The sequence below is a fragment of the Dermochelys coriacea genome, chromosome 20 (genome assembly GCF_009764565.3).
Source record: "Dermochelys coriacea isolate rDerCor1 chromosome 20, rDerCor1.pri.v4, whole genome shotgun sequence".
NCBI classification, from domain to species: Eukaryota; Metazoa; Chordata; order Testudines; family Dermochelyidae; genus Dermochelys; species Dermochelys coriacea.
Window position 1 is genome coordinate 3,874,225 of NC_050087.2, and position 27,974 is coordinate 3,902,198.

At 54.4% G+C, this 27,974-nt stretch overlaps 1 protein-coding gene across 1 annotated transcript; it reads left to right on the top strand.

Annotated features, from left to right (window-relative positions):
- Nucleotides 1–8,834: 8,834 nt before the first annotated feature.
- TSPAN31 (tetraspanin 31) lies at nt 8,835–27,525 on the top strand. Its single transcript, XM_038378642.2, has 6 exons — nt 8,835–9,178; nt 17,395–17,562; nt 21,291–21,371; nt 23,770–23,919; nt 24,323–24,451; nt 24,645–27,525. Exons 1-6 carry the CDS (start codon nt 9,107–9,109, stop codon nt 24,717–24,719), a joined length of 675 nt encoding a protein of 224 aa, XP_038234570.1. The 5' UTR covers nt 8,835–9,106; the 3' UTR covers nt 24,720–27,525.
- Nucleotides 27,526–27,974: the final 449 nt, after the last annotated feature.

A 27,974-nucleotide genomic window follows, 5' to 3' on the forward strand; every position in this document is an offset into this window, starting at 1 on the left:
ACAGTCCCTTCAGTTCTCTTACGCCTCTTGGAAACTGGGGTAATCCCAGTACACCACCCCCAAAGGGGTCCTCACAGGGCTGGTCACTCTGGTACGGTGCACGCAGGCAAGCTGTGCCAAGAAGCTGTGGACAAACAGGGGACCAAACTAACATTTTTGTTCCCATTCAGGAATGGCAGGATCCACGGATGCAGGAAGGGTGATGCTGTGTCACTTAGAAGCCAGGAAAGGAAGTGTGTTGCATTCTTAGAGAGTCATTCATTAAAGTAATCAACCCCAAGGCTATTCAGCTCTTCAGACCCCAAGCCAGCCTTGAAAGGAACTGTGTGTGTGCAAGGACTGACCCCTCTGCTTTTGGGGTAGTTCTCTCTCATTTGAAGGCACTTGATTTCCAATACACCCAACAAGGCCCCTCGTTTGGATTCAGCAGAGTCCACTCAGCTGGTAAATTACCCTTCTGTCCAACAGGCAGGCCGCAACGGTAATAATTTTATCTTCAAGGGCTTGTTTAATATTTAAGTGACCAAATGCTGCCTATGTTAGACTTTCCCACTGCGGTCTCAGAGGGACTTTGCTGGGTGAAAGCTCTGAAATGTAAGGGGTGGGGGGGATAGTAAGGGAAAGTAAATTAGCCCTGGTCTCCCCTTACCTCCCCTTCAGGGCCATAGGTGACAAGTTATATGGGCCCATGGTGTCTGTGCTCCACCAATATTCAGGAATGTGGGCCCAGTTCCACCAATATTTGGGCTTATATTTTCAGACCTGTCCCGTCCATAGAATGGACTGGGGCAAACTCCCTCCCCCGAAGCATGGGGCCCAGGGCAGTTGCCCCGGTCCGTCCTATGGACAGGACGGCTCTGCTTGGACCCGTTCTGGGCACCACCAAAAATTACACAAACCTGGCGCCCATGTTCAGGGCCCTAGATTGGGCCCAAATCGATCTCTTCCACACCTCTTTTTTCTGCTCCTCCAACTCTTGACTCCATACTCCCTAACCCCGCACATTACAGGAAATCTTCCTGCCATGAATTGCGGACTAACTACGACATTCAATCTGGGACCACTTTCATAAACGAGGATCCCTGGGGACGCAGGAATAGGGAGACCAGACAGCAAGTGTGAAAAATCGGGACGGGGGGTGGGGGATAATAGGAGCCTAGATAAAAAAAAAGACCCAAAAATTGGGACTGTCCCTATAAAATCGGGACATCTGGTCACCCTACGCAGGATCAGCTAGAGCTCCTGCACATTGATATTAAGAAACAGGCCATTTGCTTTGATGATTTCCTTCAGCTTCCAACCCCAAGGGTAACATATGCTGTCTTAACATCATGTCTACTAGCTGTTTGGCACAGGCTTTCCCTGGGTGGAGAGGGAGGGGGCAGGGAACAGTTCCGGTAACCCCCAGCAAGCAGCCAGCCTTAGGATCCAACTGGTCCCGGTTTCCAGAGGACATATGCTCTGTTTCAATAGGAAGATCCTAGCACTTGGCACTATGGAACAGAGTTGGTAAGGAGAATTTGCATGTGCTATGTGCTAGCAAGTCTACACTGGGGACTCCAGTTTAACAGGATTCTGGACTGCCAAGGCCCCGTGATCCATGTGTGATGCAGCAGGGAGTGGGGAGTATGGATCTGGGAATGTTGCAGGGGAGTTTTACTGGGACTGTCTGCATTGGGGATGGGAGACTTTCCTTGAGGGAAGATACCTGAGTATGTAACATGAGAGCCCAGGAGGGGAGTTGGGGCCAGGTGACACCTTCTGTCAGGGAAACTGGACAAAGGCTGGAGGAGGAACCAGGGGGAGAGATGCATCCGATGAAGTGAGCTGTAGCTCACGAAAGCTTATGCTCTAATAAATTTGTTAGTCTCTAAGGTGCCACAAGTACTCCTTTTCTTCAGGGGGAGAGAGTGTGAGACGGCTGGAGCAGGTTTCAGTTTGGAGCTGGCTGGGGAAACGAAAGGAGCCGCAGAACTGAGGTCTAAGCTCCCTGCCCCCCAGAAGGACTTGACTGAGGAGTCCTGGTTGTACCTACAAGCTCTGTTTGGGACCGTGTTCCTGTCGTCCCATTTTACTGGCTGGCTGAGAGTTAGGGTGAATGGCAGGAAGTGGGGGTGCAGGCAGGGCCGGCTCCAGGCACCAGCTTTCCAAGAAGGTGCTTGGGGGGGCAATCAGAATAGGGGCGGCAGTCCGTGTCCCGCGGCGGCAATTCGGCGGCGGCTCCGCCACTGTTGCGGCAGCGGTAATTCGGCAGCGACTGCTTGGGGGGGTAAAATTGGTAGAGCCGCCCCTGGGTGCAGGGCCCTGACTCCCCCACACCGTGACACCATGCACACAGGAAGGGGTCCTCATCTGTCTGGAGACCTGCCAGTCTCTTGTTGTGGCCAGAAGGCTGGAGCAGGGATTGCAACGGTGCGGGCAGGAGGCTGTTTCATCACTCTTCCGGCTCTTCCATAGATTCATAGATATTAAGGTCAAAAGGGACCATTATGATCATCTAGTCCAACCTCCTGCACAACGCAGGCCACGGAATCTCACCCACCCACTCCTGCGATAAACCTCTCACTTATGTCTGAACTACTGAAGTCCTCAAATTGTGGTTTAAAGACTTCAAGGAGCAGAGAATCCTCCAGCAAGTGACCCGTGCCCCATGCTACAGAGGAAGGTGAAAAACCTCCAGGGCCTCTTCCAATCTGCCCTGGAGGAAAATTCCTTCCCGACCCCAAATATGGCGATCAATTAAACCCTGAGCATAGGGGTAAGATTCACCAGCCAGATACCCAGGAAAGAATTCTCTGTAGTAACTCAGATCCCACCCCATCTAACATCCCAAAGCGTCGATCACACCAAAAAATCCACCCTTCAGAGGCCTCTTTGTGCTCCACATGGGAGGGTGGCACTGCCCAGGATGTCTGACAGGGGGTCACGGGGAGCCCAGACGAGTACAGCAACTTTCTCTCTCTCACACTTGATTTTCGTTGCCCAGCACCTGACTGGTCTGGCCACCTGTGCCTGTGTGTAGAGTAGCTTTCATAGGGAGAAACGGGTTTACCAGTGTGTGCCCATTTCTCATGACTGACCTTTTCCCATGCAGAGGTTCAGGGCTCACATGTACTGCAGTTCTGCCCCGTTTCCCTCCCAGCTGCTCACTAATGGCATCTCTTTCACTATTTGTTACTCGTGTTTCTCTGTATTTCGATCAGGGAATGTCTCATTCTCCTGTTGCACCAGTCACAGAATAACTCTTTGCGGGATTCGCAGGGAACCAGTACTCCCATTCACAGATCCAGTGTCAGATTCCCATGTTGACAATGTTGCCATCTCCTGTGGTTTTATTGTGAGTCTCACAATAACTGATTCTGTTACTTACCGCCCCAGCTCCTGGAGTCAGGGGATGACACGATGTAAGCCGGGCTCGTCATAAGAAACTTGCCTCATTTCTTAGTGGGCATAATTGGGAAGGTGACTGGAAGGTTAAGTTGTAAATAGGGACTTGACAAACAGTACGCTGGAGTCAGGATGTCTGTGCTATTTAAGATAAGCAGCAACACCTTGATGCTAGGAACTAAGGACAAGATAAATCTGGAAGGTAAAGACCAGGTTCCGTGTGAACAGCCCATGGACAGAGCGTGCTGTACAGGGATTGGCTCCTGCAAAGTGACCAATCCATTCAAAAAAATTTGTGGTGTAATATATAACAAATGCTATGTAATGTGTAAATGTATATAAAGGAAGAGGTTGTCTATGTAACTTTGGATGTGTGGTATGCCTTATACCCACCACCCCCTGCGGTTGAGTCTGATCATTCATCAGAGAACTGGATGAAGTGTTCTCCCAGAACTGGTCAAGGTGTTCGCGTTAAACTGAATGGAACAGGTCTTGGAGGGAATCCCAACACACGAGACTCTCATCTTCCATTTAAAAAAAAAGTTTCTGCCCTTCATGACTGTGGAGAAAAGCTCAAAAATGTGACCCCAAAAGGCTTAATAAACAGAAGGCAAGTAAAAAGAATTATTATTTTGGTGCCGGATTCACGATTCTTGAACATTTGGAGTTGACAATATTGTGATTAGATAGATCGATAGATAGATAGAGTCACTCAAGCACTCCCCACCAGGGTCTCTCAATAGCAACTAATTGTGCCATAAGGAAATTCCATTCTTGCCTATTCGTAAGGAGTCACACAGGCCTTGGAATGAATGGATGTTTCCTCTCTCCAGAAAAGAACTTAATTTTGTTAGCACACTGGTCCCTCAGGGCAGCTCCATTGGCCACATTTGCCCCCCACCTCAACAGGAAGCCCCTCAGCCCTTTGCTATTATTTTGTATTACTCTGACTGACACCCTCAGGGCCCAGGGTGGAGGGCAGCACATAGAGTGACCATCTGTCCCTTATTTCAAGGGACAGTTCCTCATTTCATTTATTTGTCCCTTAGGATGACTCCCCATCCCTTATTTTAAAGGGTGCCCCTTTACTCCCTTATTTCAATGATTTGTCACATGAGTAAGGGAAGGCTGGAACATAAGAATGGCCATAAGTGCCGACTCCGTGGGTGCTCCGAGGCAGGGAGGGGGCAGAATTGGGGTGGGGACTTTGGGGAAGGGATTGGAATGGGGGCGGGGCAGGGGCAGGAGGGGACAGGGCCAGGGCAGGGGTGGAGGCAGGGTGGACCGGGGTGGCGGTTGAGCACCCGCCGGCGCCAGGAGAAGTTGGCACCTATGAGAATGGCCAGACTGGGTCAGACCAATGGTCCATCTAGCCCCGTATCCTGTCTTCCAACAGTGGCCACTGCTAGATACTTCAGAGTGAATGAACAGAACCCGGCAATTATCAAGTGATCCATCTCCTGTCATCCAGTCCCAGCATCTAGCAGGCAGGGGCTGAAGGACACCCAGAGCATGGATTTGCATCCTGGACCATCTTGGCTAATCACCACTGATGGACCTGTCCTCAGTGAATCAAACCTTTGCAGAGCAATGTCACTGTTGATTAAACTTTGTTTTCGGGGTAGAATTCAGCCTGGAGAAACCTAATCTTGTAACAAAAACTGGCCACACAGCTCAAAAAAAAAGGGGGAGGGAAAGAAAGAAAGAAAAGGTTCACCTTTTGTGTTTCCCTAAGAGTTCACTGCACACCTGAGATCGAAATCATAGATGGGTTATGCAGACAAAACTACACAGGATCGTTTTAGGGGACAAGGCAAAGATGCCACATTTATTATGATAACAATTTGATCTATAACCACTAGCTAATGCATAATACTTACACACACACACACATACACATCAAATGTTCTACAGCTGCTAGATAGTTACCAGTCCTGAATGTAGCTTGAGTTTGTGGCTTGGGGTTGTAGCTTGTGGCAGCTAACTGGCCAGGAAAGCCGGGCACAAGGAAGAGCTGGGTCTCTGTTGGGCATGCATCGATGCCCTTCCACGTTGGCAGCAGAATGTTACGCTCCAAAGTCTTCCATCTCAGCCATCCTTTTTGTAGGTTTTAGTTTGAATCCAGAGTCTATAGGGTCTGCTGTGTCACGCTGCCTCTGGGTTGGGTGTCAGAGTAGCAGCCATGTTAGTCTGTATTCGCAAAAAAGAAAAGGAGTACTTGTGGCACCTTAGAGACTAACAAATTTATTTGAGCATAAGCTTTCGTGAGCTACAGCTCACTTCATCGGATGCATTCGGTGGAAAATACAGTGGGGAGATTTATATACACACACAGAGAACATGAAACAATGGGTTTTATCATACACACTGTAAGGAGAGTGATCACTTAAGATGAGCTATTACCAGCAGGAAGTGGGGGGAAAGGAGGAAAACCTTTTGTGGTGATAATCAAGGTGGGCCATTTCCAGCAGTTAACAAGAACGTCTGAGGAACGGTATGGGGTGGGGTGGGGGGGAGAAATACCATGGGGAAATAATTTTACTTTATGTAATGACTCATCCACTCCCAGTCTCTATTCAAGCCTAAGTTAATTGTATCCAGTTTGCAAATTAATTCCAATTCAGCAGTCTGTCGTTGGAGTCTGTTTCTGAAGTTTTTTTGTTGAAGGATAGCCACTCTCAGGTTTGTAATCGTGTGACCGGAGAGATTGAAGTGTACTCCGACTGGTTTTTGAACGTTATAATTCTTGACGTCTGATTTGTGTCCATTTATTCTTTTACGTAGAGACTGGGTTGGGTGTGATTGATCACCTCGCAATTGCAGACATGAATTTCAGCCTGGGACCTGGCTTTGATGTTCCTTCAATTGTACCTTTGTTCTTTTCTTTTTAGGGTGGACTCTTCTTGCTTTGTCAGGGCTGTTGTCTGCATCTTCAGCAGTTGGTGTTTACACTTGATTTAATCAGGATGGGCTGGGGCTGATTCCATCATCCATACATACCTCATTCACACATCTAAACTACACTAATCAGATTTCAGCAGGGTTTTGCAAAATGGAGTGAGCATTTTAAAATGGAGTTTACAATACGGACATGTGTAAGGAATGGCAACCAGTGAGCAGAAGTTACAATGTTGAAGCAGTGCAAGTTTCAGTGATTTAAGCAGCAATTGGATTGAAAGTGAAACTCAATTAGCCAGTTATTGGAGTAACTGGTTTTATGAATGAATGTTGTTTCATTCATAAAATTTTGCTTATGAAGTTATATTAATAAAGGTGAACAATTAAAAACAATTTCATCGATCCGTTCTACAGACGCAACTTCTTGTTTGAGACTTTGCCTGTTAAAACACGAGATGAAATATTCAGGAGTTTCTTCAACCTCTGCTTTTGCACTTGTAACACCGGAAAGGAATGGGCAGCATGCCAAGACTTCTGGAAAGGGAAAGGTTCGTTCATTGCCAAATAAACAGCAACCGCTTGCCACCTATGGGCAGCACACTGGGGCGGGCAGGCGCCAGGCACAAGGCCAGTTGTAATACTGGGGATGCTCATCACAAACTGGGAGAAGGGAGCAGCGAGGCACAAGGCCCGGAGGCTGGAGTAGCAGGCAGTGTTGAGGGTGGGGTTACAGATCCAATAATGGGGGCATCAGGGCACCAGGGCACATGGCCGGGGGGGGTCCAAGGCACAGGGCTGGGGGGGACACCAGGGCTCAGGGGGCACCCAGGCAGAGGGCTGCAGGGGGATCAGGGCGCAGGCCAGGTCTCAACACTGGGGGGGGCACCAGGGCAGAGGGCCGGGGGTTCCAAGGCACAGGTCTGGGGGGCGCAGCAGGGCTGAGGGGAGATCCAAGGCAGAGGGCAGGGGGGCACCAGGGCAAAAGGCTGGGGGGGCATCAGGGCCGGGGGGGGATCGAGGACAGAGGGCCGGAGGGTTCCAAGGCACAGGGCCAGGGAGGCGCACCAGGGCCAGGGGGGGGCATTGAGGGCAGAGGGCCATTGGGTTCCAGGGCACAGAGCTGGGGGGGCAGCAGGGCACAGAGCCAGGGGGGGCACGAGGGCCGGGGGGGGGAATTGAGGGCAGAGGGCCGTTGGGTTCCAAGGCACAGGGCCGGGGGGAGCAGCAGGGCCAGGGGGGGCACCAGGGCACAGGGCCAGGGAGGCACCAGGGCCGGGGGGGGATCGAGGACAGAGGGCTGGGGGGGGAATTGAGGGCAGAAGGCCGGAGGGTTCCAGGGCACAGAGCCGGGGGAGGGGGGCAGCAGGGCCGGGGGGGGCATTGAGAGCAGAGGGCCGTTGGGTTCCAAGACACAGGGCCGGGGGGGCAGCAGGGCCGGGGGGGGAATTGGGGGCAGAGGGCCGGAGGGTTCCAGGGCACAGGGCCGGGGGGGGGCAGCAGGGCCGGGGGGGAATTGGGGGCAGAGGGCCGGAGGGTTCCAGGGCACAGGGCCGGGGGGGGGAATTGGGGGCAGAGGGCCGGAGGGTTCCAGGGCACAGGGCCGGGGGAGGGGGGCAGCAGGGCCGGGGGGGGAATTGGGGGCAGAGGGCCGGAGGGTTCCAGGGCACAGGGCCGGGGGGGGGCAGCAGGGCCGGGGGGGGAATTGGGGGCAGAGGGCCGGAGGGTTCCAGGGCACAGGGCCGGGGGGGGGCAGCAGGGCTGGGGGGGGGAATAGGGGCAGAGGGCCGGAGGGTTCCAGGGCACAGGGCCGGGGGGGGGCAGCAGGGCCGGGGGGGGGAATAGGGGCAGAGGGCCGGAGGGTTCCAGGGCACAGGGCCGGGGGGGGGCAGCAGGGCCGGGGGGGGGAATAGGGGCAGAGGGCCGGAGGGTTCCAGGGCACAGGGCCGGGGGGGGCAGCAGGGCCGGGGGGGGAATTGGGGGCAGAGGGCCGGAGGGTTCCAGGGCACAGGGCTGGGGGGGGGGAATTGGGGGCAGAGGGCCGGAGGGTTCCAGGGCACAGAGCCGGGGGAGGGGGGCAGCAGGGCCGGGGGGGGCATTGAGGGCAGAGGGCCGTTGGGTTCCAAGACACAGGGCCGGTGGGGCAGCAGGGCCGGGGGGGGAATTGGGGGCAGAGGGCCGGAGGGTTCCAGGGCACAGGGCCGGGGGGGGCAGCAGGGGCGGGGGAGGGGGGCAGCAGGGCCGGGGGGGCACCAGGGCACAGTCACGGGGGGGGCATCAGGACAGGGCACTGGAGGAGTCTGCGGCACTGGGGCGGGAAAACACAGGGCCCCCCAAGGGGAACCAGGGCACGGCCCCAGGGGAAGGCGTCCCCTCCATCCGGGTCTTTGTCCACCCGTGAGCCACTCTCATCCGGGTATTTGGGGTCGAAGCTAAAGCCCGGCCTGGAACGACCGCGCATGCGCAGCATCAAACCGCATTACCCTGCGCAGGCGCTCTGAGCGGGAAAGGAGCCTGGCGCGGGAGGTGGGAGTGCTACGCAGGCGCCGTGTGTGCGAGCTGCGCTTGAGAAGACCGCACGCGCACCGCGCCAGGGTGCTGCGCAGGCGCACGAAAAGGAGGTCCTGCCCAGGCGCAGTGCGTGTGGGCGAGCGCGGCGTACGGACGCGTACGCACGCGCAGGGCTGCGCAGGCGCCTCTCAAGGAGGCGGGCGGGCGGGCGGAGGGTGGGGGGTACGTGCGCAGGCGCAGAGCGGCGCTGGGCGCGGGGCTGGGATTTAAAGGGCCAGGAGCGGCCCGGCTTGCGCTGCCCCCGGCCGGGAAGATGGTGTGTGGCGGCGGCGGCGGCTTCGCCTGCTCCCGCAACGCGCTCTGCGCCCTCAACGTGGTCTACGTGGTGAGCGCGGGCCCGGGGCCTCCCTCAGCCCGGGGGGGAGGGGTCCCGCGCGGGGCCTGGGGAGCCGAGCCCCCCCTTTGTCGGGAATGGGGGGAGCCGCCTCCCCCTTTGTCGGGGGAGGGGCCGAGAGCCGCCCTCCCCTTGGGTGTGGAGGAGGGGAGGAGCCGAGCCCCCCCCCTTCTCGGGGGGAGGGGCCGAGAGCCAGCCGCTCCCCCTTTGTTGGGGGAGGGGAGCCACCCCCCGTGGTGGGGGGTGAGGCCCCTAAGGCAGGGGGTGCTGCATGGGTGTTTGGCCTGTCTCTGCTCGGCCTATGAGCTCTCTGGGGCCCATGGAGGCTCTAATGTCTAGGGCAGCTGCCTTGGCATCTTCCCTAGCCCTGAGCTGCAGGAGGAAAATGGGGACACGCGCCTCCTCCCAAACAAACATGGGTTCGTGCCGAAGTCCACACGTCGCTGACCCCACACAGGCCGGGGCTGGACTTCACTGCGTACTCCGCTCCAGGCAGCGTAAAGACCACCCCCATCCCATCCCATCCCATCACGCCGCAGCCTGCCCTGATGTCCGCATCTAACGATCGCCGGTCGCCGCTGGTCTACATGGACAAGTTCGACGGCTGTAACGCTGTAGTGTAGCCGCTTCCTCAGCAATGGAAGGGGTTTGGCCATCGATGCTGTTAATCCACCCGTCAGGGAGCTCTCAGAGATGTGGCTAAATTGATCTATTTTTTTTAAGTGTAGGCCCGGCCTTATTGGTCTGTGAGGGGTGTGATTCTTTAATCACTTACGCCCTGCCTAGTGCATAACTGCATCCATCAGTCAAAAGTGCCTGATTTTGGTAAAGCTGATTTTCCTTCCTGAACCGGAGTAGGCCATACAGTATAAGCTCTCTATCCTGATATATCCCCTCCAGGGGGGTTAGCTGCTTTAGCTATACTGGAATAGGTCAAGTGACACAACTTTCTAGTGGAGTACCCAAGTGCCTCAAACACCCAAGAAGCAGCCCATCTGCATTGCAGCCCAAACCAGCCAGGTTCACAAGCTGCCCATGGCTTTTCTATGGAATAAGCCAAAAACAAGGTACCCCACTTTATATATAAAAGTTGCAGTCGTACAGTCATTTTAGCTTAATGCTTCTAAGTGCCTTTATAATGCAGGTTCATATGCACCTGGAGGGGCATGTCTATACGGAAACGGAGCAGCTGCGCTGTTGTAGCGTTTCCGTGTAGATGCTACCTGTGCAGTTGGTCTAGGTCATCAACCTCTCTGAGAGGCAGCAGCTAGGTCAATGGAAGAGTTTGTCCATCGACCTAGTGCTGTCTACACTGGGGCTTGGGTCACTATAGTGACACGTCTCAGGGGGTGTGGATTTTTCACACCCCCGGGAGACACAGTTCTACCAATATAAAATCCTAATGTAGGTCAGGCTGAAGAATTATTCATTGGTGATTGTATCTGTGAGACAAGGAAGTGAAACTTCAATAGCTCTTTCCTAACATCTTGCTGTAATAGGCATCTTATGCTGATGACAGCCAGTTTCAGAGCGCTGGTGCGGTGAAGCTTAGTTAGGCGCTTCAGTAATCTGATGTGTTCTGCTAGAGAGTGTTAACATAAATGCACATTATTTCAGCGCCTATTTAGCAGCATCCTCTTGATTCTCTGGGATACTCTTCTAATCTGGTTAGCCAGAGGTTGCACCCATATAACTGACATGCATCTTCTAAGGCTGTCGGAGCCTTTTCTTGGAAACCTTCCATCAGCGGTAGCAGTACGGAGTGCGCTGGCGTAAAAGAAACTGGCGTGGTTTAGCAGTGTTTGTAGCATGGATGACATCATGTCGATAGCACAGACTTTCCGCCGTCATCTGTATTGGGGTAGTGACGGAGAGTCCCTGTCCTGGGCCAGGATCCCAGGGTGCTGGATGCTGGACAGACCAGAAGATCCCACTCGAACCATGGGAGGAGGGCTCTCTCAAATCAAGGCTTGGGGGGGCTCCCAGTGAGGTCCCAGAGCCTGGGCAGCTCAGGTCTGGAATAAGCGGTTGGCCCAACAGATGCTGTAAACTTGATAACCAAGGGCTGGATCCACTTTGAGATGTTCAGTGTCGTGGCGCCAATCACAGAAATAATATGGCAATCCACAAAGTTTGAGTTAGGTGCCTAGGTTCCCTATGTAACGAATGGGGTGAGGGAGGGGAACTGCCTAAGCTAGCCAGGAAAGGGGTGTAGGTTAAGTCCTGCCTTTCTCTCAGGGACAGGTGCCCAAGTCTGGGCTGTGTAGAAGGAAGAGAGCCTGAGACATAGTCTTGTATTAGAGGCCTGGCATGAGGCAGGACCAGCTTATAGGCTCTCTTCCTACTGCAAGGAGGCACCAGTCCCTGCTCGTGATCCCCAGCCAGTGACCCTCTCCTGGAGTTGGACGGTGTAGGCACCTCAACTGTTGGGAGAATGAGTTAAGCCCCTGTCTCACGCCACACAATGGAGTGGTGAGTTGAGATGGTTGTGGCCACTTTAGGACCAGTGGTTAGAGCACTCACCTGGGATGTGGGAGACAGTGCCCCCTTCTGCCTGAGGGGGAGAAGATTTGAACAGGGATCTTCCCCCCCTCCTCGAGTGCTCTGACCACTGAGCTAGGGGGTATTCTGATGTGGGGCTCCCTCAGTCTCTCCTGCTGCTCATTGTGTATAAATATGCGAGGGGTCACTGGGCAAGCGATTCCATAGGCTGGGGTTGGGGTACCCACCTCAGAGGGGGGAGACCTAGGGTCCAGTCCCCCTGCTCCAATCCGCTTCAGTAGGCAAAGGGAGCCCCACATCAGACTATCCCACCACTCAGTGATTAGTGCCCTCCTGAGACGAGGGAGACGCCTTTGGTAGAGAGACAGGTTTCAGAGTAGCAGCCGTGTTAGTCTGTATTCGCAAAAAGAAAAGGAGTACTTGTGGCACCTTAGAGACTAACAAATTTATTAGAGCATAAGCTTTCGTGAGCTACAGCTCACTTCATCGGATGCATTTGGTGGAAAAAACAGAGAGACTCAGGTGGTTCCGCAGTTTCCTTGAGAGTGTGTGGCACAAGCTGTCAGCATAGTCTGTGTGGTATGTAGATTGTAATGGATTTTTTACCTTCAGTCCTTTCGGTATGATGTCCATCTGTTTGCATTTGGAGAGGAAGATGATGTCTGTCTGTATCTGTGCGAGTTTTTTCATGAAGTTGACAGATTTCCACTCTATACGGCTAAATTCAGTGCCTTGCATAATGACAGGTTTCAGAGTAGCAGCCGTGTTAGTCTGTATTCGCAAAAAGAAAAGGAGTACTTGTGGCACCTTAGAGACTAACAAATTTATTAGAGCATAAGCTTTCGTGAGCTACAGCTCACTTCATCGGATGCATTTGGTGGAAAAAACAGAGAGAACAGAGACTCTGTTCTCTCGGTTTTTTCCACCAAATGCATCCGATGAAGTGAGCTGTAGCTCACGAAAGCTTATGCTCTAATAAATTTGTTAGTCTCTAAGGTGCCACAAGTACTCCTTTTCTTTTTGGTAGAGAGAGGAATCGAACCGGGGTCTCCCACATCCCTGGTGAATATGCTAACCACTGGGCTAAAAGTGTTGATGTGGTCTCTGCTGCTGCCTCCAGCCTGATTTCGAATGGGCCCCTGTCCTGTAGACAGCCTCTGAACATGATTCCTGGACTGGGCCTGCAGAGAAGATAGGCAGGCAAATACCGATTTTCTTCCAGTTGATGGATCTTTCTGGGGCTCAGAGGCAGAAACGTAGTCACCTAGGCCATGTGTGCTACAAGTTCTTGAGTGCTGGGGGAGTTTAGGTGCCTACAGGGGTAGGTGGCCACCAAGTGTGGTTTTGCAGATTGCAGTGGTGCATAAATCTGGGACATAAGCACCCAAACCCCAGACTTGGGTGTCTGTGGACCAGGGATCAATTATTTTTGCTTTAGGTCCCATAGAGGTTTTGAGTCTTCAGAAGCATTTATTGCCCATAATGCCTCACCAGACTGGCTCAGAGCTGACTTTTTAACGAAGTGGCGGCAATAATACTGATTCTAGTCTTGCTCTAAGCTTTTTTCTGCCAGTCGCTGGGTTTGACTGACGCATCAAGGCAGAGAGGCCGCCGTCCTCCCTGAGCAGCATGTAGGAACAGGCAGGGTTGAACGAAACGAATGCAGACAGAAAGCGAGAGAATGCACAGTGAGAAGGGGGATGGAAAATGGACAAGTAGTGGGAGGGCAGCCATGAATCAAGGTCTGCCAACAGAAATGATTGGAGCCCTCATGACGAGTGATCTAGCGTGCAAATCTGTGAACTGCGATCTCTGGTTCTGCCTGGTTAAACTACACTGGGGGCACAATTCTCTGGTGCCCTGCAGTCACATAGTACATGGTGCTACCAGTTTGACCCTGTTGCACTTCACACTAGGGCTGAATGGGTGTAAATGACATGAGATGCTGGGCAATAGGGAATCCGGCCCCAGGTGTCTATGGAAGCAGAAGGCATCTGTGCGACCATGGCTTGATTGGAAAGCCTGGCCGTGCAGCCAGGCTGGGGTAAGCCTAGTGAAAAGGACAGTTGGTTTAAAGCACTAAACACTAGTGCGTCTTCTACACGGCGAGAGCACTGGGAACTAGGACCACAGCGGGGCAGGCTGTGCACGTGGCTCAGTCTTTACATCCCATCCAGTCGAGAAGTGAGAGTCAGAATAGCGCTGCCTCTACCCCTAGGGCAAGCCATCAGGTGTCTGCTGGAGCCTGCGCTTCCAAAGCAAACTGCGTAGGAACAGCAAGCTGAAAGGGAGCCATGTGTCGGGGGATGACTGTGTTGGAATAAGTCCTCGTGTCCCACAATCCTGGCCTGTAGCAGAGCTTGTCTTCAAGCCACTGTCGTGCGCCCACCCACAGACGTGAGAAATTTGTCGTGTCCATTAGCTTGGTCTGAATGTAGGTAACTGCAGTAGCTTGTCTGCTCCATGGGCCTGACTGATATAAAATAGACAGGAAGGGAGGTCAGAAACCAAACTGGGCTGAGGAGAGGGCCCAGCCTTTGTCTGATGGGAAATAAGGAGGTGGAATGAGGTAGGGAGAGAGTGAAACACGGCTGACAGAAAGTGGACTCATCGCTGATGGAAGCTCACTGCGGTCAGTTACAGCAGGGGAAATCTGGCCTAATGTTTCCTTTTTCCCAGGCGACAGCTGTGCGGGATTCCTCCTGCAGAGGAGACCAGCACATCTATCTTGAGCAGCCGAATGGCAAGCAGATTTGCACGTTGCTGTGCTAAAGAATGAGTGCAGGAGAGAAATCCCAGTGCTCCTGCATGACCATTACCCAGCCATCCGTATCCTCAATGGTGCCAGACAATAGCCCAGTTAGAGGGCGTCTCATGCTCTTCTTTGCCAGGTGCCCCCTCATCTGCCCAGTGTGAAGACATCTTCAGTGAGAGCGACACTAGCAGCAATGTTCACCTGCAACGTTCTCTTGTTTTCCTGGCAGCCCAGTGGTCACCAGCTGCATTAATTTGTGCAGAAATCAGCAGGGTTTCACTGACTTGAAAACCCATCTCGTCTGTGCAAGAGCTGACGTTACTGCAGAATCTCTGAAACACGAGAAGTTTGGAGGTGCAAATGCCACCCTAACTCTGTTCTCTTTGCACCAACTCTCTGGAGGGGTGACTTCAAGCACTGTCACACTGCCAGGTAGCTATCCCTAGTGGCTGAGGCTCTCCATGCTGGGAGAGGAGGTGCAGTAAGCTGCTACAGATCTTAGAGCTGCACGGTTCATGTTGTTCTAAAGTGCTTCACAAACTAGTCACCTAGGAGCTAACTAATCACTGAAATGCAGCTTGTTGTTTTTTGGGGGTGGGCATGGGGATCTTAAAAGCGGGCAGCGAACAGCCTGCTGGCAAAGAGATGCTTCCATTCAAGGTGATCAGGGAAAACCTAAACTCTAGGGGCTGTTGAGCATCTGTAGAGAGTACGTGAGACTTGTCTGAAAGTCCCACACACAATCTCAGAAGATCAGCCCGGCCAGGATTCAAACCTCTGGTTCTAGGCAACCTAATTGTTCACAACCCAGAACACAGAGAAGGTGGGTGAAATCCTGGTTCTGTTTAAGTCAAGAGGGTCTTGCACTGGTCTTGAACTGCACTGGGGCCAGAATATCACCTGGTATTTCTGGTGCTTGTCACTGTAATTTCTATTGGTATGTCTGTACTGCAGTAAATCATGGCACAGCTGCAGCTGACTCAGGCTTGCAGGGGCTATGAAGTTGCAGGGTAGATGTTTGGGCTCAGGCTGGAGCCTGGTCACTGAGACATGATGAGGGGTGATGTGATGGAAAAGTTGCAAGAGAAGCAGCCTGTGTTAATGTCTATATTTTATTGTTGACCTGGTCATATTAATGTGCACAAGCTAAACAGCTGCTTAGTTAAACAGCATTGCTCTGTCTTGTTGCCATTTGACTGACCTGGAAGGTGCAAATGCACAAAGGTGCCTCTTTAACTGGATTTGGTAAGCCAGCACGAGCCCCTCTGGAGGTGCTCTTAATTCAGTTCGATTGGCCTATTCTGATGTAGCTCAAGTCAGTAAGGAATCGAACACTGCAAAGCCAACATAAGCCCTTCAAACTGGGGTTTTTTTGAGTGCCCACAGAGGGGCTTGCGCTAATTTAAGAAACCAATTTAGTTTAAATGGATGCTCGTTTGTGTATAAACGTGGCCAAAAGATGGCAAGAGCTAGCCAATTCCTCCCCCAGTTGAAACCCATTTTATGAGCTCAAATGGTGAGTGGATCTTTCTGGGACGTGTCAGTCTAGGAGATGAAAAGGGGCATTGACCACACTCTTACAGGAGGTCAAGGTTAACTTTAATGTGGTGACAAATACATCCGTGCTGTCTAATGTGCTTTTGGCTCTGAAGTGTGGGGAATAATGAACCACTCTCAGTCACAAGCCAACTGATTAAAAGGTGGCAAGCTCAAAACCAATACACCACACGCATGTAGTTAGACAATGGAAATTGAGGCCACAAATGTAGCAAGTTTCAAAAGGGACTGGATCCTTTTGTGGATAACAAGAATCTCCAAAGTTATAATTAATGCTAATAATTTAGAAGGGCTATTAACCCTCATGCTTCAGGCTCTAATAGAGATCAGAATGAGACCTAGATGGCAGGAAATAGATTATCCCTCATTTACCTATTATGGGTTTCTTGCACTTTCCTCTGAAAGGTGGTGTCTGGTGTCGGACAGGAAACTGGATGGATGGACAGTGAGTCCAATCCAGTCTGGCAGTCGCTAGGCTCCCAAAATAGAGATCATAGATTACAGAAGTGCAATAGGGAGCATGTAAAATGTGCAGAGACGCCCTACCCCCAAAGATGCAAAATTGGAGCTGACAGTCCATTCTTCCAACATCTGATCTCTTAAAATGGGTGATTAAGAAGCCAACTAATTGCAGGCATGCGTGGGTGGACTGTGAGCTTGGATCTTCGCATGAAAGGAATGGGGAAGGGCCTGCTAGCTGGGGTGGGAGCGAAGGGCTGGAATAAACAATGGTTAACGGAAGGGAAACCGGCAGGGGTTGGACAAGAAGCTGAAAATAAAAACCAGAAAAGAGTAAGTCACAAAACAAGGCCCCAGTCCAGCTGATGCTTAGGCATGTGCTTGCCTTTCCCTGCTTGAGGGTCCTGTTGCAATCAGCAGGGCTACTCGGGTGAGTAAAGCTAGGCAGCAGGCAAAGTTCACTGCCACTTAAATGCTGGGCTACAGGTAGGCATGGTTTAGCGGGGAAGTTTTAAGTCCAGACCAGGAAGGGGACAGTACTGTTTACAAAACCAAATAGCAGGTCTCAAAGCGCTTTACAATGGTAAGTATCATTAGCCCCATTTTACAGATGGTGAAGCTGAGGCCCAGGGAGCCAGAAGGTGTCACACAGCTGGGAACAGAACCCAGGTCTCTGCAGTCCACTTGCCCGCCCTCCCTCCCAGTAATATGACAAGCTCCCAGCGCTCCCCCTTTGCAGCCTATCTGTTTGTTTAGACTGTCAGTTCTTTGGGGGCTGGGATCTTATCGAAGCCCTTCCCGTGCTATGCAGGAGCTGAGAGGTGCCTCTGCCAGGATGCTGAGGTCACTGGAGGAGCGTGGAACTGGTGTGCTGGGTGGCACGGGGGAAAGGGACCCCCACATCCCAGGCTGACCTTCTCCTCTTGTTTTCCAGCTGGTTGGGTTGCTGCTGATAGGCGTGGCTGCCTGGGGGAAAAGCTTTGGCATTGTCTCCAGCATCCACATCATCGGTGGAGTCATCGCCGTGGGTTTCTTCCTGCTGCTCATTGCCATTGTGGGCCTCATCGGGGCTATCAACCACCACCAAGTCATGCTCTTCTTTGTATCCTTCTGTGCCTGGCCTGGGAGGCCGGGGCCATGCCACGCTCCTCACGACTTTGCCCCGTGACCCTTATGCCGCTAATAATCTCTTGCTTCTCTGTGGCACGAGAAGCGCTGCTGTCTGGAGCGAGAACATGGCCTTGAGTAACCTCAGAGCCCGGCTACATCTGCTGATGAAACTCCCATTGTTTTTATTGCTGTGCAGCTCCATGAAGGGGAGTCCCGCTGTTGTCCGGCCCCTCTCTGAGCAGGGTTAAGTGTGGTTCAAACTCTCTAGCCAGTCTGGTGGTAGTAATGATTGGGAACCCAGCCCAAGAGGCTGAAATCTAGAAGTTTGGTCCTTAGGACCCTGCTAGGTAGTCTCGCTTGCTACAGCGAAGCAGCAATCTCTGCTGGGAATGCCGGACGTTCCCTTCAGGCAGTGGGCCTGGCTTTAGGGTGAGGATCTCTGGCCCCTGCTGTGCTGCAGCTCAGACTAGATGATCGCCATGATCTGTTCTGGCTCTGACATCTACGGAGGGGTGGCGTGGCCTTCCTTTGGAATTCCCCTCCGCCCCCAGCTCAGATAGAGGCACATGGTACTACGTGAATGATGCGACCATTCTCGCCAAAGGTGGGGAGGCGGCTTGGCAGGAGAAGTAGCTAAGAGCTAGTGGGTAAAACAAGTGTCCTGGACTGGAGGAGGAAGTGAATGTGCCATGAGAATCTGAGCGAGACTGACTGTGGGTAAACTCAGGCTGGGGCTGTTTGAACTCTCACTAGGTAAAGCACTTGAGACTGCGTGGCAGGGACAGCCCTGCAGACAGTCAAGGGAGAAGCGTCGGGGGAAGGAGTCTCCTTGCTCTCCCACTCGGGGGCGTGGGGCAGCCAGTGGGTGCTCACTGGGGTGTCTGTCTTGCCATGCTCCGTAAGAAAAAGGAGGCTGGCATCTCAGAGCGAGCCACTCCTCCAACTTGCGTCTCTGCAGGCCGGTCAGCCAGAGCGGAGACCCTGTTTGGCCCTGCCCGCTGCCAGCCGCTGTGAGCAAAGAGCTTCATGTCAGGAGGAATGGCAGCTGAGAGGATCTCATTCGATGTCCACAGTAGTGGGATTTCCATGGACTTGTTCTAATCCCTCCCGCTCAAACGTACCGGGGGTGGGGGAAGGAAAACAGTGTCTGGTGGAACCTTGGGAGTTAGTTCTAGCCCCTCTTCCAGATTCTCATTTTTATCTATAAATAAACCCATAGCACATTTCTCCCCCCCCGCCCCCCACGCCCCCTCTGGCAGCCAGGCTGACGTGCAGCTCCCGTTCTGTTCCCCTCACGCGTGGGTGGGGTTTTTCATCTCTGTTTGGCTGTCATGAGGCTGGCAGATGTAGCTGCTGCACTCTGAATATGCTCTTCCTCTGCAGAGCCTGTCACATCATTGGGGCACTTCACCACCGGATGCTGGTTCTTAGGGGCTGCTGCAGGCTCTAGGCCAGGCAGGTGCTTGCCAGAAGGGACCTGGGGACCCATCTTGGCCTGGACTGGGGCAGAACCTGTATCTACCTAGAACAAGGCCAGGCATGGCTGATTGCCACCTATAAATGGGCTGATATTTCAGCGAAGGGGAAGTGATGCGAAGGGGAAACCACAGCTCCACTTGAAACCTCAACTTTTGAGAAACTTAGCTGGCTGGTAGCAGATTTGGAGACCTCAGCAAGGGGGACAGGAACTCCGCCAGCCTCTGAGAAGGCCAAAATCTTGTTAAACTAGGTGCGGGGGGGCAAATGCTCCCTAGGCACCAGAGGGCAAAGGCTAGGTCTCAGTGGGGATTGTTCCAATCTTGGGGTGGGCAATACCCCTGACTTTAGGGGGGCCACAGCAGGAGGAAGGTAGGAAAAGCTGAATTCAAGAGTCACTAACTCTACTGGCCAGCTGGGGAAGGTGAGGGCAGCACAGGAGTTCAAGTCCCTTAGGCCAGGCTCTGCACATGCTGCTCTCATCCGCAGACCAATGTCGGGTAGGCAGGGGCCTTTCTTTTGGTCCTATTCTCGGTGCAGTTATACTGGTGGAAAAGGGCTTTGCTGGAATAGCTTATTTCCCTCAGCCGATGGGTGTAAGCGGTGGGGTCCCTAGGAGCGTTTGCCAGCAAGGCTAGACCACAAACCTTTGAAGGGGAGACTAGACCGTAGGGTGGAAGCCCTGGGGGGCTTTGTCCTGCTTGCACCCTGCCTAGCACAACCAGAGATCAGCCTCATCCTGTAACTGCCTTGCGGGAGGGGGGCAGGTTTCAGCACAGGCCTTGGAGCACCGACCTGGCCAAACCCAAGTGGCGCAGGGCCCTGCAGTGTGGGTCCTACTGCCATTCACTCCGGTTTGGAGGAGGTGGGGCCCTGAGCTTAGGGCGGGGGGGGGGAGGGGAGGGAATCGGGCTGCTGGAGGAGAGGGAAAGAGGAAGGTCTGGGGGGTGGAAAATCTTTCCCCTGCCAGAAATGCACTTTAATTGGTGGCTCTGCTGGCCCCAGGCCTGGGCCAGGAAAGCAGTGTGAACAAACTCTGTGTAGCACGAGCAAGCTGAGGCTGCTGGCTTTGTGTCTGTTGCCTTCTTTGACTCAGCTGTATACTGGGCTCTACATTTACATGTATGTGGGGAGAGGTCACCTGTGGATAATAATCTGCGTTTAAAGGGCCCTAATTAGCCCTTGATGGTCACCCCTCAGGAAGGGAAGGGTAAGCAGCCAGCTTGGCTGCTATGGGTGGTCTAGAGGAAGATGGGCCCTTTTTCTCCTTGCAAGGCACCTGGGACGGCAGGGTCCTTTGCTCGAGGAACTACCTACCCTGTCACCTGAACAGGGTGTTAGAGCAGGACCCTGCCACTGGGGGCTCCTGGGTTCCACTCCAGCTCTGCCCTGGTCTGGTGTAAGATCAGAGCTAGGTTTTCTTATTACACAAGTCGCTTACCTTTCTCTGTCTCAGGTTCCCTACCTGTACCATGGAGCTGGCACAGCCCCCACACCAGGGCTTGTCTGCAGGGGAAGCCCGCCCGACAGACCTGCTCTGGAATAACCCACCCTGAATGCATCAGATGAAGTGAGCTGTAGCTCACGAAAGCTTATGCTCAAATAAATTTGTTAGTCTCTAAGGTGCCACACGTACTCCTGTTCTTTTTGCGAATACAGACTAACACAGTTGCTACTCTGGAAACCACCCTGTGGATGCAATTCCAGCATAAAATCTACAGTGGAACAGTATCAAGAGAGGGGCGTTACTCCAGATTTGCCGTCCTGCTTGGCAGACTCCCATGGAGACAAAGCTGAGCGCTGTCTCTTTGTAAAGCTGCAGCCTCCTTTCCCCAGTGCTCCCCTCTGTACATTTAAACAGCCCTAAATTGACCCCCTCACTGCCTAGCTAACCCCCCTCCTGCACCACTTCCAGTCTGAAGTTCAGAAGTTTGCTGTGGGAAGCACCCAGCATTCTCAGGGAGTTGGCAGCGTAAGCACCGGTTGCACAAATAGGAGGTGTCCTCTCAGGGAAGCCACACAACTCCCATGGAAATAACCGTGAGCTATGGCGAGAGGGCGCTAGAGTGTGGCAGAGGTTTGTTCTTTTGGATGGGATTTGGCAGTTGGCAGAGGAAGCTGCCTGGGCAGGTGCTGTTGCTGTCACTGTCCTGTTCCACCCTGGAGGCTGGGTAAGGGGGCAGGAGGCTAGGAGGAGATGGCAGTGTTCCCTCCCATGTTTCCTTAACACTGACTCTTCCTCAGTACATGGTCATTCTGGGGCTCGTCTTTCTCTTCCAGTTGGGAGTCTCCTGTTCGTGTCTGGCCCTTAACACAAGCAGAGAGGTGAGTCAGCCTCCCTGCCCTACCCTTGGCCACAGCGGCTTCAGCGAGATGCGCTGGAGAGTCCATACATCCGTCTTCATAGGGAAACAGGAAGGGGCCCTGGCAGCAGCCCTGTGGCTTCTAACTAATGCATTCAAAGGTGTTTGGTGACTGGCAGGCTGCAGATTGTCCCAGCTAGCGAGAGTTGAAACCCTCTTCCTACTAAGCTCTGGGCCTAGTAGATGTCTCACCAGCCCATCAGTGTGGTGAGGTGGATCCTCTGCCTGGTTTGGCTAGTTACAGCGCCCAGTTGTCTCCCCTGGAATCGGGGCCTGCAGGCCAGCCAGACCCATGTGAGATCCCACGCTCTGCCCCGCAGAGTGTAAGCCAAGGGCTTGTCTTTACTGCAGACTTGACCCGGGGGCACCCCTTGGGTTGTATCTTGCGTTGAGTCCCATTTGCACACCCCAAACCCTGACACGCGCAGTGGTGCTTTAAGTCAAGTTGACTGGCTTGTCCCGGAGAGGTTACAGGTTGCCTAAGTACGCTGTGTCACCTGCTCACTCCAGCATGAGTAGTGCAGGTGTTGGCTAGCCCCACTGGAGGGCAGGTAGTCCTCGCACCTTCCCACAGTGCCGCTCGGGTGGCTGGCAAAGACAGCCATGTTTGCCCACAATTCATTGGAGCGCTTTGCTCAGGCTGTGCCCCCAGCGGTCTTAGTGCCAGGCCCCACCCGTCTGGCCGTACGGAGCAGGCTGGCGGTGGAGCCAGTCTCACGCGCGAGGAGAACTCGGGTTGACTCGGAAGAGGACCGACCAGAAAGGGGGCGGGGAGAGGAGACCATGCAAGAGATGCACTCTACATGCAACGAGGATGGGGCTTGTTGGGGGGGTGGGGCGGCTGGTTTAACTCTGTTCCTCGGGGAATTGCTGGGACTCCCACCCTGGAGCAGAGGTGGGTCAGCACTGAGTTCTCAGGAACACCTGCCCACATTCACTCTGGATTTTAAAACCATCCCATGCTTGTTCTGCCTCTTGTCCTACTCCTCCATTCCTGCCGAGCTGGGCTGATTGTGGTAACACCAGGAGAGCTGCATCAGCAGCGCTTCACAAAACACCCACTACAGCTTGTCTCCTCTCCAACAGGCCGCCCCCATCACCTCTTCCAGAGGGCACCCTCAGCTGGCATCTCATCATGGAAACAGCCCAAAGCCAGCTGTCAATACTGGGATGGGGCAGGAGCAGTAAGGGCCTGTTGTATTATTTTAGATGGATTATATACGTTATAGGTGTTACCATAACCTGCTCGCTGTCCACCATTAACCAGTGTTAAACAAGGTCCAGGGCTGGCTAGCAGAGACCTCAGCCTGCTTCGTACCATGGCAAACACACCATTAAAAATCTTCTTACCCTTTCATTAAAAATGAGAAGACAGAACAGCTCTGACCTTTGAACAATAAAGTACTCACTACGGCTCTCCTGCTGGCCCCGACCCTTGGTCCCTTTCCCTTTAGCTGGTGAGAGTTTTTAAGAAGGAAAAACCCCTTTAGGTTCCAGGCTCTTAGATCAGTGTGTCTCAACGACCGGTCCAGGGACTGGGTCCAGTCCCTGAGCTCTCTCTGGCAGTTTAGGAAGGCAGGAAGCCAGTTCCCGCTATTAAAAAAGGCGAGAAACACTGTCTAGACGGTATCAACGCTGGTAAGAACTGTCCTGCGGGGAAGAGAGGAGTTAGCTGAGCTGCCTGGAGCTGCTGCAGCTGTTAGAGTCCGAGCCCATTTCATCCCAGCTGGTATGTGGGATGGAGCTGGTGAAGGCGGCGATGTCATCTGCATCCCGCAGGCCTGGCCGGGGCATCTCTCGGGATCAGGCTGATGGAGGGCTGAGATCCCAGGAGCTGGTGGGGGTGGCAGCTGTGATGGTGACACTTGCTGATTTTTCTCCCCAATCTCTTTCTTTACAGACACCCCCCCCCAAAAGGGAGCGGTGGGCGGGGTGGAACAGCCCGTCCTCTCCTTGCTTTGTCCATCCATCAGCCCGACTTTCCAGCACATCAATTTTTTGGTTCCCTGATGTCTGGTCCCAGGCCTGATTGCATCCCAGCCCTTGAGTTAGAGCTATGGGTCTTCTTGGGAGCTGCGGGGGGCTCCTTCCCCCACCTCTGTCTGCCAGGTGGGCCAGCTCCCCTCCTAGGGCTCCCTCTTCTCGCACTTCTTCCCCACTATCCATGTAAAGCTGGTCCCCCCCGCCCCTATCCACCGAAGGAGGGGCAAGGGGGAAAACCTCTGGCAGTGGGGAACAGCATCCTTTAGTGGCTGGTCAAGTTGCTGCGGTGGGTGCAGCTGTGGCCACCAGGGCCCTGGCCCAGAGGGCGCTTGCTGGCTGTGCTGTTCGTGGGGTAACCCCGGGGGCTCTGCCCACAGGAGAGTCTCTTCCGCGCCACCTGGGACATGCTGAGCAACAAGACCCGCAACGAGATTGAGGTGAATCTGAACTGCTGTGGGCTGCTAAACAACACCAACGACCCAGTTGCCATCAGGACATTCCAGATGGACTATAACCTCTGCGCAGCCGTGAGTCTCAGGGCGGGGCAGCACCTTACCCCAGCGCTTCTGCCTCTGGCCTTTCCTGGCTCTCCCGGGCTGCCCGGTCGCTCACCCCCAGGGGAAACCAGCTGGGAGATCTCGGGCCTGGTTCTCAGGGGCGGCTGTTGAGGCATTTGGGTTCCAGGGCAGTAACTCTTGACTCCTCCCAGCTGCACTAAAATTCAGGGAGAAGCCCCGGCTGGGGCCAGCGGAGGATCAGGCGTGTCTCTGTCAGGGGAGGGAATCCCATGCACGCCCAGCCCCCTTGCCTGTACCATGCTCTCCTGGCTGGGGTTGTGGTGTGCTAAGGGGGGATGGTTCTGCTCCCTTGTAGCCACGCCGCTCTGACCGCAAGGGGAGCGTCACTTTGGGGCTTTATCATCCTCTCCAGATGTGTAAGGACAACACGACCAAGGGCCACGTGCCCAGCTGTCCCAAGTGTGGGGAGACAATGCTGAAGCATTCGGACGAGGCCCTGAAAATCCTCGGGGGAGTCGGACTCTTCTTCAGCTTCACGGAGGTAAGTCCTCCGCTGGGGGTAGGGTGGGGGGGACCCCAGGTAACCTCTCAGCAAAGTGCTCATACAGTGGTCCTTAGCTGCTCCTTGTGACTCAATGGGGAGGGACCACCACCACCAGTGGGAGCTGCAGCCTGTGGCACAGGGAGCCCCCATCGCACCTAATCTCCCCCCTTCTCTCTCTCTGTTCTCTTAGATCCTCGGAGTCTTGCTAGCCATGCGCTACAGAAACCAGAAAGACCCCAGAGCAAATCCCAGTGCCTTCTTATAGACCGTCCACCCCCCACCTCTTCCCCTCCCTAGCTGCTAGTACATTAGCCCTGAGAATCCCTCTCCCTCCACTGCTTGGAAGGAAAGCGACACCTGCATCTGCCCCCCTGTCCTCACCCGGGCCATTGCTGTGTGACCAAAGTGCTGAGCGGATGAAACGGCAGCTGCACGGCTCCATCCTTGATATGAAGCCTTTGGCAAATGGCAAACGGCTGGGGGGTGGCGTTCAGTGCGAGACCATTCTTGTACAGCGAGAGCCTGGGCTCAGCCGTGCCAGAGCCAGCCAGGAGCACTGGGCCCAGCTAGAAACGTGAAGCTGCTAACCTGTAGTTAGTACCCTGCTCTGACCAGTTCCCCGGCTATTCCTGGCATGTAGCCAATTGCGGAGAGGCGTGTTGCCCTGCTGAGACTGGTCATGCCAGCCTGGCCAGGAGCAAACTCCAGGGCTGTATTTACCTGGTGGAAACTAACCTGGCCACAGCTGGACTGACCTGACAAGGAGAGGGAGGGACTTGCACAGCTTAGAGACCCTGGAGCCAGAGCCAAACGCCAGGGCCCCGTAATCTAGGAAGTTAGTTATGTTCCTTTAAGGGCTGGGGCAGGGGGCTTTGTCTCTGATTTGTATTAATCCAAAAGGAGAATGTACAGCCTCTCGCGGCGCTAAATACCCTGAAGAGGTTCGTGTGAAATGCGGGGGAGATCTAACAGGTACAGGGGGGCTGGTGCATAGCAGGAAATTTGGTATTTTTATCCTTAGAATAAGCGGAATCTTAAGAGTCAGGCCGTAGCCTTTCAGCAGGTGGCACCTGGGCAGCTGCTCTTGCCCCAACCAAGGGCTTTGCAGGGACATTTCTGAGCCTTGGACCAGCTCCTCAGCCCCCTGCAAAAGCATCTTCCAAAGCCTCTGACCGCCGGGGCCATCGCACACCCCCTCTCCCCCAGCTGTCCGACCCTAACCTCCCCAGGGGCAGCAGAGATCAGGCGCCATCCCGGAACGGCGAGAGCCTCAGCCGAGATGGGGTCCCATCCTCCTCTGCCACAGTCAGTTGGAGCTTGCTTCTGCGCTGCCATAAAGGGATCGGCCTGCTGCAGAGGGGCCACCCCCTGCCTGGATTCCTTGCCCAGGTGATCTCTGCAGGGCCGGCTCGGATCTCTCTTTGCCAGCCCCCAGCTGGAGCTTCTTTGGTTTTGCTGCACCCCCCACCTGAGATCTTAGCCCAACTGCCAGACACAGCTTGACTGATGCCTTACTTAGAGCTGGGTGCTACACCTCCCCGCAGCAGGTGAGTTTGGCTTTAGAGACTGACTGGGAGGGCTGGGCTGGTCCAGTCCGGTCCCACTACACTCCCAGATCCACCCGCTGTCTCCAATGGGCAGTGTCTGGCCCTTCCTCTGGGTCAGACAGGGTTTGCATGTGCTGTTCAGGGACAGGAACACCTTCTCCCCTGAGCTTGCACGGAGCGTCTCCCCCAGCGGCCCTAGCTGCCAGCTCCGATGGCACAGAACAGCCCCCGCTGCAGGCTGTAGCTCTCTGGGATAGACCAAGGCCCCCCCTCAGCCCTGGCACGCTGGGCGAGGCCCTGGCCTCCTCGAGCTGGAAAAGGTGGAACCCAGCTCCCTGGCATGACAGCGCTGGCCCAGCCACTGCTTGGCTGGACTCAGGCTGCCCGTAGCGTGGGGCTGGAGCCTCACCAAAAGCTGCAGGCTGCTCCCACTCCCCTGCAGGCCGTAGAGGGCCCAGGCAGAGCTGGATAAACCCCCTCAGGAGAAGCACCATCCTGAACCGACACTGGATCATTTTAATTCTTCCTACCCTGCCTTTGTGAGTCCCCTCACCCCTGTGACTAGTGTGGTTAGAGCCCACAGGGGCTGCATGCTATTTATTTATAAGTCTAGCTGGAAACTCTAGGTATGTTGTAGTAGAAGGTGTTTTCCCGCAGCGTGACTGAGCCCTCCCCGTACCAGGCTTGGGGCAAGGAGACTGGGGCCTTCTGCAGAACCAGCAAAAGCACCTGATTCTCCATCCACACTTCCTAAAGAGCCGTCTGCCCTTCAGCCTCTGGGCTATGCCCACGGGAGACAGCAGCGGGCAGTAGCAGAACGCTGCTGGCTCCTTTGTCAATTAACCCCTGGAGGGAACTCAATGAACGCACCTACACCTCAGTGTTAAATGCACACCAGGTGCTGGCTGCCATTAGCCGGCCCCTGGACGCAGCCCGACAGAGCAGGGAGACCAGGGCGCTGAAGGAGTCAATTTCCTCTCTGGCACCCACTTGGATTATTTGCCAGCTGAGCCAGCCTGGAGCTCAAGGCTTCAGCTGATGACAACAGCACGTCCCCCACTCCCTGGGGAAGTCACCAGCCCCCAGTCCTGTGTCTCCTGCTGTGCGATGCCTGCCCCAGCTGGTATGTAAACAGAGCCACAGGGCAAGGTCCCACACCTAGGCCCTCAGGGGCACTGGGGACTCCAGTGTGACTCAGCCCCGGGCAGTGATACTAGAGGTTTCAGTGTTTTAGCTGGGCTCACTGGTTCAGAGGGTGCTTTCCCAGCAGCGCTTGTGGGTGCAGGTTCCCTTGGAGGTTGGGCAGAACTCGGCTGGGGCACTAGCAAAGCAGAAGCTACTCCCAGAGACTTGTGTTTAAACAGAGGGGCAGCAGGACGTCAGCCTCTCCCCCAGTCTGCTCGGCCAGGGGATCCGTGCTGGACCTGTGTATCAGTGTCCTTAGGAGTGGCTGGAACCTGCACAGCTCATTCACTGTTGTGTGTATCTCTTACTTTATCGATCAAATAAACATCTTTCAGTGACCCTCTGGCTCCACGGTATCACTGGGGGAAGGACACTCCTCCTCCCCCCTTGGAGTAAAGGTGCAGTACCCCCCCAGAGGCAGCAGTGAGACCCCCAGCTGGCAGAAAGCAGGAACGTGAGCATGACCCCTCCCCTTGGGGGGGGATGCCAGGTGAGAACACGTACACAGCTCTCAGGGTCCTGTCTCTGACCAGGGCCACCCTGCTGCAGCCTGGATGGGAACAGGGGGCAAGGTTCTGTCCACTGCTGCAGAGGAAGGGGTGCCCGCTTCCTGGGGTTGACAACCCACCCCGGATCTCAGACCCAAGGGTGAACAAGCCAATAAAGAGCAATGAGGGGCAATGCCCAGCTGCCTCCACTCCAGTGACCCCTTAACCTTGCCCCGTAATCTGCTGCAATCACTGGTCCAGCAGCGAGCAGAGGAAGGGGACCTCTGACCCCACATGATG